This window comes from Pinus tabuliformis, chromosome 2_1 (assembly GCF_031772625.1).
Source record: "Pinus tabuliformis cultivar Carrire ecotype Pingquan chromosome 2_1, CPIR1, whole genome shotgun sequence".
NCBI classification, from domain to species: domain Eukaryota; kingdom Viridiplantae; phylum Streptophyta; class Pinopsida; order Pinales; family Pinaceae; genus Pinus; species Pinus tabuliformis.
The window spans coordinates 182,734,802-182,749,801 of NC_142299.1; the positions used below are offsets into that span (position 1 = coordinate 182,734,802).

At 35.7% G+C, this 15,000-nt stretch overlaps 1 protein-coding gene across 1 annotated transcript; it reads left to right on the forward strand.

Annotated features, from left to right (window-relative positions):
* The first annotated feature begins 2,407 nt into the window (after positions 1-2,407).
* LOC149199324 (disease resistance protein Roq1-like) lies at positions 2,408-6,888 on the forward strand. Its single transcript, XM_089402383.1, is given in 5 exon segments — positions 2,408-3,187; positions 3,348-4,440; positions 4,602-4,961; positions 5,068-6,026; positions 6,028-6,888. Coding segments are annotated over 5 exon segments (3,750 nt in total). The 5' UTR covers positions 2,408-2,630; the 3' UTR covers positions 6,809-6,888.
* Positions 6,889-15,000: the final 8,112 nt, after the last annotated feature.

A 15,000-nucleotide genomic window follows, 5' to 3' on the forward strand; every position in this document is an offset into this window, starting at 1 on the left:
TATATGCTCTTGATTGTAGAATAAACAATTCAGAGTTCATGTTATATTGTTATGGGGAACTGGAGCTTCAATTGCATAGTCCATTTAGTCATGTGAACATGTTGCTAAAAAAATACAGAGGATTAATGTAAATGGTAAGTATGTCTTACCTAATGTCATTTTTGTGGTTTGTTTTATTTATATGCATTTGTATTTTATGTGTTTTTAGTTGAATTTGGTTAACTAGATTCATTCTAAAATATTGGAAAATACATTGAAATGGAATAAATAGAGTTTTAAATTTCACCATTTTAATAACAAAATGTGTTTAGCGGGATAGTCTTTACCCTTTCTTTTCTAAGGTAGAGAACAATATAAATGAAGAAATAATAAGAATTATAGTGTTTAATTGAGATTTTTATATAATCTCAAGGACTCACATAGCTAGGAATTCATGACATATATACATTCTTTGTATTGGTGGGCTAGCATATATGCTATTACTAATGGAACAAATATAACTTTTCTTATTCATTTATTGATTAAGTCTTGGATGCACTTGCATAGAAAAAGTATTTCTCCTTCCTTGATGGATTTAGTGGGTATAACCAGATCCAAATTACTCTAGAAGACGAAGATAAAATGACCTTTACTTAATAAAATGACCTTTACTTTCCCATCCCATGGGGAGATTTGCCTAATATATATTACCATTTGGGTTATACATTCCAAAGAGATATGTTTGGAATCTTTTTTGGTTTTTTTCATGAATGTGTGGACATTTTTCATGATTTTATAGACATTTATATAAATAATTTCATAAATTAGTGTTAAATTTAATAAAGTACTTTCCAATTTGGAAAAACCATATTATGTAAATAAACTAATAATGATGAATCATAAAAATTGATTCTATTTGTAATTACTCTTCTTAGAGTAACAAGAAAAAAATTTAGCAATACTATTTTCACTAATTCTTATTATTAAAATATAATTTCAATGAATTAGTAATACATACATATATAGAAATTATAATAATTAGTTTTTTGAACTAACATAGTAAAGAAATATAATATTTTTTATTACTATAAAATTTAAATATATTTTTTTTCATTACTATAAAATTTAAACATTTCCTTTTTAATAAAGAAAACTCATTTATTTTAAGTAAAATAAAAAATATTAATAATTAATTAAAAAAATATAAAAATAATTATAAATACAACATCTTGTGAAAATTTCCTTCATTCTTCAAATGTGATGTAATTTTAATTTCAATATTTTCAAGTGATTTATAATTTTCATTTGACTAGAATACGAGGCTCTTGAAGGGCCCGCTTAATGCTTGTTGGGTTCGTTTCAGGTGTCGGGAGTTGAGCGTTTGCGGGCTTTAACATATTAAAATGGAGTTGTCTATAATGGGATTTTTTGGAAATTCCGGTGACGGAATCCGGCGGAAGAAATTGAGTTTAAATCTTGATTTGTTGCAGTTAAAATGTTTTTTTAACTTCATATTTGGATTCAGCACCCTAAAAAACCCGTGGGACACTTTGATTGTGCAGAGGCTAGCTATCAAACTTGCTATTCCAATAAATTGCTGCCAGATTTTGACCAAAAAAACCCACCGAAAAGACTTCCAAAAAGTCGCATTATAAACAACTGCTATTAAAATAAGATAAATGGGCAGAAACTGACCTGAGTTAGTGGAACGTCAATTCCATGTCTGATAAATGGGGAAAAACTGACCGTGGAACGTCAATTCCATGTCTGCTTCACAGTTGGCCGTAGACCTCTGGAAATGTGGAAATGTGAAAGATCTGGGTAACCATCTTCCCTCTTGAATGGAGGATACGTGTCAAAGTTGCATTACAGGCAAGAAACTCAAGTGAAAATTCACTGTTGTAAAAAACCATGAAAGTTGAACCGTTGTGTACCCCGCACGGAAAGAGAGTAGAGCAATAGTTATTTCTCGGAAAAATACATGAAAGTGAAACCATTGTGGACCACACGGAAAGAAAGTATACTGGAAGCAAATTCTGGGAAATAAACATGAAAGTTAAAACCCACACAATGAGAGTATAGTGAAAGTTAATTGCCGGTTTGAACATACTAAAATAAGATAAATGGGGAGAAACTGACCTGAGTTAGTGGAACGTCAATTCCATGTTATAGACCTCTGGAAAAGCAGCTTCCCTCTTGAATGGACGATACGTGTCAAAGTTGTATTACATGCAAGAAAGTCAAGTGAAAATTCACTCTTGGAAAAAACCATGAAAGTCGAACCATTGTGCACCCCACACGCAAAGAGAGTAAACCAAAAGTTAATTCTCGGAAAATTACTGGAAAGTGAAACCATTGTGGACCCCACGGAAAGAGAGTATACTGGAAGTTTATTTCCGATGTAATCGGTGGTGGTGCAGTGCGTAACGACGATCTATATATCTGACCACTCCCAACCTCTCAACAGCATTTTCTGGTAGACTCCTAAATTCATATCCACCCTCGCATTTCGACTCTCAGTTGCTTCGGCCTTTCAGAGTTTCCCACTTTTTATTTCTATTTCTTTAACCGTTTGGCATTCGCATACCCAACGCCTCAAAACCCACTCTGAAATTCAAATCGAAGATCAGCGTTATTATTCTGCAACTACCATGGACGCTTCTGGCGCCTCCTCCTCTTCCACTGCTGCTCATCCCATCAATAATAGCGGCGTCGATTACAGGTGCGGTGTGTTTATCAACCACCGCGGCCCGGACACCAAGAAGACCTTCGCTAGTTACCTCTACCGTCGTCTTCTTATACATGGATTGAGGCCCTTTTTAGACCAGGAAGAATTGGAAGTGGGATCCAATTTTCCTACTCAAATAGTCGACACTATTCGAAGTGCCTCGGTCCATGTGGCCATATTCTCTACATCTTATGCAGATTCACCATGGTGCCTGCGTGAACTCGTCCTCATGTTGGAGTCCAAGGCTCCTATTGTTCCTATATTCTACCATGTCGACCCTGCTGCCCTCAGGTGGACAGATCAGCCAACAAAAGGAGTGTATGCTGTGGCCCTCAACCAGCTCCAAATGAAGACAACGGTAGATCCTCAAACGCATGAGAAGAAGCAACGTTATGACTCTGCCACTCTTCAAAAATGGAGAAATGCTCTTTCTACTGTTGCAGACATAAGTGGCTTTGATTTGTTGGGCAAGTTTAACGGGTAACACCTCCAACTCCCTCTCTATGGATACAATATATAACATGTGTATGATGATTTGCCTGTGGTTTCAGTTATAAGTATATATAGCATGCACATGCATATGATGTTTCGGCTATGGTTTCAATTGCTTATTTATTTGGTTTTCTCCTTGACTTACCAGCGACGAGGGTCTGTTGCTAGATGAGGTCGTCAAACGTGTGGTGGAATTAATGGCTGTAAATACACAGTTGTATGTGGCCAAGAATCCCACCGGTTTAGATGACAAAATTGAAGATTTTGAAGCTACAGTATTAGCACAGCAACACACAGGAGGAGTTCAGGTTGTGGGCATAGTTGGCTTAGGCGGAGTCGGGAAGACGACTTTGGCAAAAGAGATTTTCAATAGAAAGCATTCAGAGTACAACCATTCCTACTTTTTATCAGATGTAAGAGAAAATGCAAGAATCTCATTACATTCATTGCAGAGTAAACTTATGAAGGGTTTGTTCCATTTGGATCGACAAATAGACAACATTCATCAAGGTACAGAGGTGCTTAGACAGTTTTTCTCATGTTGTAAAATATTCTTAATTTTAGATGACATAGATCATGTGAATCAGGTAGATGCGCTTTTACCAGAAAGAAGTTTCTTAGATAAGGATAGCTTAATTTTGATTACATCCCGGGATGAAGATGTCCTAGCCAGGTCAGGGGTGAAAGAGTCATCCATGTATAGGTTAACAGGCCTTCCTTACCACCATTCGAAACAGCTCTTTTGCTTATATGCCTTCTGTCAGCCCTATTCACAACCAGGGTTTGAGGATCTGGTAAATAAGTTTCTAATGGCATGTGATGGATTGCCCCTATCGTTAATAGTATTTGGAGCACTTCTCTCTGGATATAACGACAAATGTGATTGGGAGGCCATACTTCACCAATTACAACTTCCAAAAGATGTAAAGAATATATTAAAAGTTAGTTATGATGCGCTTGCCAAAGAGGAACAACAGATATTTTTAGATATAGCCTGTTTTTTTATAGGAGAAAACAGGAATAGTGCAGTAACAGTATGGGAACGATCAGGCTGGAAAGGTTCGCTGGGGTTTAAAAATTTGCAGCTCAAGTGCTTGGTAAAAGTGGACAGTAGAGAAGTTATACATATGCATGATCACCTGCGTGATCTGGGAAGAGAAATTGCAGAAGATGAATTACCGCGCCGTCTTTGGCGTCGCACTGCTGGGAACATTAACGATTGGCTGCTCCAGCAATCATCTGTAAGTCCTCAGTCATTCAAACTTTTAAAATAGTAATATATTTTTTTCCATAGAAGTATGTATACAGTTTTCAACTTCTCCATCGTTTTTCATCGTCGAAATAATTAAATTTAACCATAGCAAGCTGTGTCGGTTTCTTAATTTCCCATCCCAATGAACAGGTTTTAGCCGAAGCACGAGGAATTAGGCTGCTTCCTGGAGGGCATAGCACCAAACAAGTGGGGACAAGCTCACAAATGTTGTCGTGGTACCAAAGGAATCGCCAAATGTTGGGGAGCCGCGTGATGAAGCTTCGCAATAGCTATCGTTTTCTTGGTTTTGAAGTCATGAATTTGCAACTTGTTGAGACTGAAGGGCGTCTGCTGGATGGTATTTTGCGTTTGCCCTCGCCAAATCTCATATGGCTTTCTTGGCGTGATTGTCCCTACACTTACCTACCTTCCTGGATTTCAATTAAGAACTTGAGGGTTTTGAAAGTGGATGGGAGACAACTGGAAACATTGTGGCACGGCAAATCGCAGGTAAATCTAAACGTTTTGATTTCATATTGCATCACAGGATCTCCAATGATTACTAACAGTTTTCTTACTTATCTCTTTCTTACACTCGAAAAGCTTGATCTTCCAGGTACCTTTGCAGTTGGAGGAATTAGAGATTATTAACGCTAGCCGTCTCTCGAGAATTCCAAAGTCCATGGGGCACCTGAAGCACCTGCAGAGGATGGTCATTGAGTCTTCCTTTCTTGCTAAATTGCCAGAAGAAATCGGTGATCTGAACTCATTGAGGGCGTTGAAGTTGCATGCTGGTTCATTGAAGTCGTTACCAAACTCCCTTACTAGTTTGACGAACCTCCACCACATGGACCTGCGATGCAAGAAATTGGAGAGGCTGCCAGATTCCTTCGGCAGCTTGACGAACCTCCACAGCTTGAACCTGGATAAATGCAAGAAATTGGAGAGGCTGCCAGATTCCTTCGGCAGCTTGACGAACCTCCACAGCTTGAACCTGGATAAGTGCAAGAAATTGGAGAGGCTGCCAGATTCCTTCGGCAGCTTGACGAACCTCCACAGCTTGTACCTGTTTCAGTGCCATCAATTGGAGAGGCTGCCAGATTCCTTCGGTAGCTTGAGGAACCTCCACAGCATGGACCTGTATTGCTGCGATAAATTGGAGAGGCTGCCAGATTCCTTTGGCAGCTTGACGAACCTCCACAGCTTGGAGCTGGAGGACTGCAAGAATTTGGAGAGGCTGCCAGATTCCTTCGGCAGCTTGACGAACCTCCACAGCTTGGAGCTGAACCAGTGCGAGAAATTGGAGAGGCTGCCAGATTCCTTCGGCAGCTTGACGAACCTCACCAGCATAACCCTGTGGTGGTGCAGCAAATTGGAGAGGCTGCCAGATTCCCTCGGCAGCTTGACGAACCTCCACCGCTTGGACCTGCCTGGGTGCTCTCAATTGGAGAGGCTGCCAGATTCTTTCGGGAGTTTACCTAGCCTTGTATATTTTAATGCTTCTTTTTGTGCTAATTTAACAATCTCAAGCGAAACATTTGGAAATATAGGAACACTCGAGCATATAGATCTTAGAGACTGAAAAAGTTGAAGTGTGGCCCTCGCAAGTGGCACATCAAAGGTCCCTGAAAACACTGAAGTTGACGGGCACAAATTTGAAGAAAGAATTGGCAAGTGTGATTGAACTCCCCAGTGATTTAGAAGTTCTGTGGATAGCAAACCCTTTGCTGGACACAGTGATGCCTTCGCTGGGGGGCTTACTGAAGTTGAAGGATTTGCATCTCGAGTATCGGCGGGAAGTGAAGTGTTTGTCGGCATCGCTTGAACGACCGAGTCAGTTGAGTAGGTTGAAAGTGGCTGCTTGTCCCATAATCCACACATCAGAGGTATTATCTGATGAAGTTGTATACCCCAACCTTTCAAAGTTAATATTAGAGGAGTGTATTAATGTGGTGGAGATTGGAACATTACCAAAGGCACTCACATCTGTCACATTGGATAGGTGCTACAATCTGAGAAGTATACAAGGCCTTTGTGATCTTCCAATGCTTCAATACCTATACATTGAAAAGTGTAACGAACTTCAGGAGCTGCCGAGTGTTAAAACATTGGTGTGCTTGGGTGTAGCAGATTGTGAGAAGTTGAATAGCATACGGGATGTGCCAAGTTGGAGCCTAAGAGTTCGGGGGTGCCCTGAGTTGGAGAAGCTGGAGGGAGTTGAATATTGTACATCGTTACGGTATTTTTCTGTCGGGGGGGCTCATAAATTGCGGTTGGGTGAGAGAGTAGTAGAGAGGCTGCGCCAGAAATGTACAAGTCACTTTTACTGGGAGGAACCAAATCGAAATCAAAATTGAATTTTTCAGTTCGTCAAGTTCGCAATTAAATACAATTATGCAGGCTTGTAACATAAATATAAATGGTATTTTAATCGGGAAAGAATCGGAGTCCATTTTAGTACAAAATTATTTTATAGTGATGATGCTTTTGTATATTTTTAATATTTATATTTAAAAAATATTTTAATAATTTTAATAATTATATTTTCATGAAGTATATGAATAAGAATTAGTTATAAGCTTTTTTTTAATTTTAAATATTAGAATTATAACATTAATGCGTTCGTTAAACACTTTTCCCAATTAAAATAACTTGTTTAATAAAATTAATTGAATTAATTAAAGTAATATTTTTTTTTTAATTAAATTAATCTATTTTATTTTTTATAAATTTGTTTTTAAATATTTGTAAAATTTAAACTTTAAATATTAAATTAATATAATTTAAATGAAAATAATAATAATAAATATTATTGAAAATATAAATATATGTTTTGTTTTATGCTTTTTTAAATTTAAAATTAAACAAAGGCTCACAAACATTAATAAAAATATTTATAAAAGATATAATTAATAAATATAAATATACATAAAGTTTTAAGATAAATTTTTTCCTAATTGTTTTAAGTGAGATTTTTTGGAAGCTTTTTTAGTGGATTTTTTGGTCTAATTTCTGTAAAATCCGGAAGGAATTTATTGAAATCACAAGCTTGATGGATAAGCTCTGCACAATTGAATTGTCCTAGGGGTTTTTCACGGTGTTGAATCCATATATACACTCAAAAAACTAGTTTAAATAACACAAATCAAGATTTCACCTCAAATTATGGAAGTCCAAAAAGTCGCACTACATACAACTCCTATTTTTTTCTAAATTATTTTTTCATTTACATTATATTTCATAAAAAAGTTATAAATATTTATAGAAGAGCCTTAACAAAAAAATGAAACACGTCCTACAATTGGCATAGACATTGTGTAACAAAAATGTGTTATGAATTTACATAATTACTAACATAATTATATTGAGTATTGACATATTAACTAAAGATTATATTAATGGCAAGAAGGGAAATTTATGACTAAAATATCTTCAAGGGGTTGGTCCATTGATTGGATGATCATGTGTTTTTCTTTTGGCAATGAGATTGGAAGTTTGGCAACACCATCAATGAGAATTGGGTTTAGTACTAATAAAACCCTTACACCCTCTTTGTTTCTTGGAACCTCCTCATTGGGTTGCCTTGAGTACTAATAGAACCCTTAAAGCCCTTCTTGTTTCTTGGAACCTCATCTCTAAGTTATCTTGAGTACTAATAGAACCCTTAAATCCCTCCTTGTTTCTTGGAACCTCCTCATCTTCAAAAATTTGGGAGACCTCAATTCTGATTCCAAATACAACTTGACAAACAACTTCAAATTCCCCATGTAGCACTGCAATTTTGTGTATGATGTCTTTTTCTAGAATATTTTGTTCTATCAACACTTGAGTTAGCATTGCTTGTACCATCTAGTAAACATCAACAATCTAGCATAGCTTTGTTTCTAGAGTCTTCAAAAAGGAAGGGTCTTGAACCCACCCTTCTATTCCTTTTGAATATATTCTCCAATAATCTCATGTTTTCCCTCTACTCTGCCATCTAATTCTACATATGGATCTTTTGTGAACTCAAGGACTTTGGAGTAGAATAACTCTTTTGTTGCTAAGACTTCCCTTCTAACTTAGGATGTATAATTGGAATGCCCCTAACCATATTTCTTCTCAAGGGAGGTCACGAGTCTCCTTCTTTGGCCTCCTTTGCATATGTAATTTCACTTCTTCATTATGCCTATGTGCATACACTAGTGTCAAAAGAATTTGACTCAAAAGACCAAGCTAAAGCAGGTTATCCCTGTAATTACCCTAAAATATCAACAATTTTTTTTAATAACAATTAATCTTCCATTGGATGGTAGTTAAATATTGTACTACATTAATAGCTCCTTATATTATAGATAACCATGATAAAAGTTATCATCACAACTTTATTTTTTGGCATTTTCTTCAGCGTTAATGGATGTATTGTAATAGGTTGAAAATTGGTGCTTTAACCAAATGTTTACATTGATTCTAAAAACTTATTGAACTAAATTTTGTTCCTATCATAAAGGTTATCTTTCTCCACTTCATCTTGACATGGGTCTCACTTCAACCCTTTTTACATATAGTATACATATCTAATTATATAAGAAATACCCATTTTCTCTTCTTATGTAAAGAGTCACATTACATTAGATTCCTTATACTTTTAATTAATAAAAAGTTATCATTTTTACAAAGTTTGCATTATAATTATTTGTGTATTGACATTGTACTACTCTTTCGGAGTATATTTTGTTTACCTAAAATATTGGACCCTAGTTCAATGTGTGTGTGTGTGTATAAGGAAAATGCTTCACAATGTGTTCATCAAACTTCATTAGCATGACATTTGTAACTCTATCATACTTTGTCACCACCATAATCATACTTCTACATTTTGTTTTAGTTAGCTGATTTAAAACTCATATGAATAAAAACTTTTGTTTTTCCTTTCAATATGGGATTATGTAATGTTGTTTTTGGATTTTTCGATCACGGAGTGGGTGTTTGTTTTGTGTTGCCACGTACTCCTTTTCTGTAATCAACCTCATCAATGGTGTATGTTCAACACTGTCAGGTCAATGATTCACCTTTTATCTAGGGTTATCAAGATGTTTAATGACTTTTTAGACTTGTTCTTTCTGCCAATTCATTCTACCCTATGAGTTTAGCTTAGTCATGTCGTCCTTTGTGGCTAGATTTTTGTTGGGGTTTCAATTAGGCTTGAGAATTACAAGTGGGAATTGATTTATTCACTTGGACAAATGGCCTCCATGTATTCTCAAAGTGGTAGTTGACTTTTCTACTTGTTAGTTGGAAGAATCGTTTGACTGTTAGACTTTGAGGTTCAATACCAGAGGTAATTTATACTTTAAAAGGGTTCATGCTCGACTATTCTTTCAGTTCTCCTTTCATTTGTAGTTAGTTAGCATATTGATGTTGTAAAATTTCTTTTACATGGTTGCAAAATGGATTTTCTAGGTTTATTTAGAAGAGCTAGATTGTAGCTACCAACACTGTCGCAACAAATCGGTATGCACTATAATCATCCAATTCTTCTAGTATTACACTGCTTATTTTGAGTTATAATGATATTCTAGTATATTTTCTTGTATGGTTATTTCTCACTTGGAGGACACTCATCTCTTCCACACGCTAGAGTATTATATTGTCTTATAGTGTCATGTAGCAAATATGTAAGTTTTCTATATTTGTTGAATTACTTCAAGTATCTCTCTAGCCGTAAGTAATTTTGTACACCTGGGTTAATTTCTATTCATATTCATGTTGAGAGGTTAAGACGCTATAAAATTCGTCGCTAAACCGTATAGGGTTACAGAGATAATTTATTGTGTATCAAACCCTAGGGTTATAGTACAATTTCAAGCCATTGTTAAAATAAAATTTTGTTCTTTATGAGGGTTACTGTCATTTAAAGACAAATTGTTCTCTTATTGTATTTTAAGGGTTAGTAATTTTTTCTATCTCTGTGTTTACAACTTGGGTGGTTTATTAAACAAACTTTTTTTTTCTTTGATACCCTAGAAGGTTATTTTCAAGAGGGTTTTCTGAAAATTATTCGAGAGGGTTTCCCACTCTCGTCTGTTTAGAATTCTTATGCAGTAGAGGGTTTTTCAATGATTTGTTTAAGATAACCTTCTTTTTTTTATTTCTTAGACTGTTATCAAAACTAACAGATTATTACTAGTTATAACTTTAGTATGTTAGGCTTTTGTAACAGACAAGGTCCCGAGGCAATTCCAAGAGTATGTAAGGTATACCCTTTATGAAGCAATTTCAACATTTTGAATATATATATATATTTATATATGTTTTGTTTATAATAGCCTACTTAGAATCATAATAACCAAAAACGCCTTTGTACTTGTATCAAGTATATCTCAATCTCACCTTTTTTGGTCGTGGATATTGTTTGGTTACTTTGGAGTTCATCGTCCTTAACTCGCAACACAACTATGTTTCCAGGTTAGATTATTACTCAATGTTTTCCTGAGAGTTCTTGAGCAAAGCATTTGTGTTACAACTGAGACAATGTCTATTGTCTCAATAATATTCTTCTAGTTTTTCTTTTTATTTCTCTATCCCATGTCAAGTATTAGGGAGAATGCGGTTCCCTTAGGAAATGTACCTTTGTTATATTATAGGAAATATTGCCTAGACAGATTATCAGTACAATTTGTACATGATTCATAATTTTCTTTATATTTATATATATTCTTCTTACTAGAGTGTCTTGTATTTGGACTTGTATATAACTTCAAATAAGCTTTTATATGTTATGTAGAAATTCTACAGTGAGATATACTTATGTTTTATAATTTTAAGTCCATCTACTTAGTATGTATAACTTATTTTCACATGTTTTCATTTAATGTATTTTTTTCTATCAACTATATGGTTGGTTTCCTATCTCATATAATACTTTCAAAAAAGAAAACAATTTACTCTGATTTAAATTCTATGCTACCATAACCGTGTTCCCACGGTCCTAATGCTTTAATGTAGTTAGAATTATAAATAAGTGCATAATTGTGTTTACAGCCTGTTCATTTAACTATAAAACAAAGTTTTTTTTCAATTGTGTACCAATTATGGAATTAAAAACTCCTTTATATATTCTTAGGATACTATATATTTAATTATATATATACAATCTCTTCCTATACTGCAACATACCGACTATATTTTTAGATCTCGGTTGCTGGCACAGAACAAGGCATTCTGGTCCTTGGATGTTGGCACATAAGCATATGAGAGTGACTATAGACTCTTGGATGTTGGCACAGAGGCTTATGGGAGCGACTATGGCTTCAGAGACATATCTGGAGGTATCAATCCCCGGTTGCGCACACAGAGTGGTCCTGAGAGCGACCAGGACATCTTGGTCGCTCGCACAACAATAGTAAGGGAGCGAATCTAGGTCTTAAATGTATTACACCACAATCGCACGTATAAAGACTTCCTGAGAGTGATCGTGAAATTATAGTCGCTCGCATATACTGACCGAGACAGCGACCAGGGAGTTTCGGTCGCACACAGACAGTTTTGATGAGAGTGACCCGAGTTTAGATCTACGGTTTGACATATTGATTTTAGTTGACTTCAGTGATATGGTAAATATGGGTTTCTCTCTACTGTTATACAAATTTTTGGATATGTAGATCTGATTTGTTAGTTTCTGCTGCAAACATATGTATTGGGCTCATTGACAGTAACAACTATGCTCAACAATGTTTGTCACAGTGACAACAGTATACAGTAGTTGGCATCAGTTTGTGACAGCACATTACAACCACTAGTATGAGGTTTATGATTCCTAGCATGATTGGATATGTTTCATAGATATCATTATTGTTTTGCTGCATATATAAAGTTAAGGATTATTGTACTCTCTTTTGCTGCATCATTTGATGACAATCTAAGAAGAAGAAGATTTGCAAAGGTTTTCCCCATAGTGGGTTTTTCCCTGGTCTCAGACCAATCTTGGTGTCTCTATGTGTGTGCATGCTTTCTTCTATTGTTCCTTTTATGTTCTGCTTCATTGATGATGATGGTGATGTTGTTCCTTTCTATGTAATTGCATATGATGATGTATAATGGTGTAGATCTTAATAATGTAATGATGATATGTGGTGAACTTAAAGTATTAAGGGTGAAATGCAATTATCAAAGTAAAGAACAATGTCTCCCTAAGAAAATTTAACAACTATCAATGGAGATTTATAACTCAACTCATTGCTGTATTTACAAAGAATAACCTGCTCAAAAGAAAAACCATCATGACAAACATGACAACATGAAAACCATACCATTTATTAGAGCTTTATAACATAGCTCATTGCGGTATTTACAATATCAACAATACATAAATATGTACATATACCAAAAAGAATCATTTGCCTCCTCTGTCAAACAATGAAGGATACATATCCCGCATCTGATCGACCATCTCCCATGGAGCTTCATCGGGCCCAAAGTGCTTCCATTGCACTTTAACTTGCTAGATTGCTCTGTTCAGGAGCATGAGTTGTTTCCACTGCAATATGCAATGAGATCCCAATTGGAATTCTCCTTCTGGTTCTACCGAGGTGCCAACTTGGCACATGATCCAATCCTCGAGGATATCTTCTTACGATTGATCCACAAATAAACATGCTACTCAACTTGAAACTCTTTAAATGCCCTATGCTGGTCTGCATAACTCTTATGTATATCATGTGTTGCCTCTAGATTCTTCTTTATAACCTGCATTTCCTGTTACATTTTTTCCAACATGTTTGGACCTATCAACACCCTATTCACTGGATCACTTCAATTGATGGGGGTATTACAACTCCGACCATAGAGCGCCTCAAACGGGCTCATCCTTAGTGACTCCTGATACATATTGTTGTAAGAAAATTAAACTAGTGGAATCTACTCCTCCCACTTCCGTTGTTGATGCATGACATACATCCTCAGCATATCCTCCAGGATCATGTTGACCCTCTCTGTCTATCTATTTGTTTGTGGATGATAAGTTGTACTTAAGGCCAAATCTGTATCCAAAACTGCAAAAAAATCCTTCCAAAACTTGGAAGTGAACTTAACATCTTTGTCTAACACAATCTTCTTCAAAACATTATGCAACCTCACTATCTCCCCAATTAAGACTTGTGCTACCTCACTAGCTGAATAAGTAGTCATCACTGGAATGAAGTGAGCTACCTTACTAAACCCATCAATCACAACCATGATGGAATCATGTTGCTTCGATGTCCTCAAACTTGTAATTAAATCTACTGAAATGACCTCCCATTTCCATTCTGGAATGAGAATAGACTATAACAAACCAGCTGGGTGCTTACACTCAGCTTTCACCTGCTGACAATCCAAGCATTGAGCAACAAAATATACCATTTCCTTCTTCAGATTCAACCAATAGTAGTGTATAAATTCCTTGTAGATTCAAACTGCAAATTGTAATATGTTAAAACAATTGACTTGAATCTACTCTACTCATCAGCAGAAACAATAATTGATTGATGAAATCATGAAGCAGAAAAAGGAAGAATTCAATCACACATAACAGAATAATTTTTTGGGGAATCCACATCTAAAAACCCCTGCTATCTATATATTGCATTAATCATACAAATTTAGAAGATTACAAAGCTTTGCTCAAGCTCGAGCAAACTCTACACTATCACAATATATCTCACTGCTTCACAAACAAGCTCCAGCCAATACTTAGCCAAATCTGTTTCCTGTCAAGCTCCTATTTCCTTGCATAGTTTCCTAGGGAATTAGCCCATATTTAATTGGGAAATTCCTCATCCATAAATGCGCAATCCATCAATAGGCCTTCCTCTGATTGCATACACCATTGGTTTAATTTATATGATTTTACAATTGGTAGTACATTGTCCCTGAACTCCCATCTCAACTCGGTCTTTCTCTGATCTGACATGCATGATTTAATTATGAGTGAATCTTCAGTTTACTGTTTGAGCAGTGTTGGTTACACCCCACTATTGCAGGTTACACCCCACAAGTGCATCTCCCACTAATTCCTCCATCGATTGGAACTAGTTTAACTGAATCTAACTCAATTAAATTGAATTAAATAATTACAACTCAAAAGAACTCAACCTAGGCCCCTAAAATTTAGGAACCACTCTACATGACTCTAGATAAACTCCGAACTCGAATTAACTAAGCCAACTAAGAAAAATGAGCTTAATTAACTATTACAAGTTTCTATAACAATTAGAATTACAATTTGATTCCTAATTTAATTCAAGGACAAAATTAAATTAGGATTTTCTTGTTGCATTTTTCAACACTCCCTCTCAACAAGAAAGGGATTATCTGCTACCCCAATCTTGCCTTTGTGAAACTTGAATTTGCATTTTGACAATGACTTTGTCAAAATATCTACATCCTGCTCCTCTGTTGAAATGAGTGTAATTGATCTTTGCTTATTGATGTACCAAGAAATTGTTGCTGACCCAATAATAAAGATCCCCCGATGTTCTCTTTTTGTCGGATGGACTCCCTGTCCAATTTGCATCTGTGAAGCCTTGAA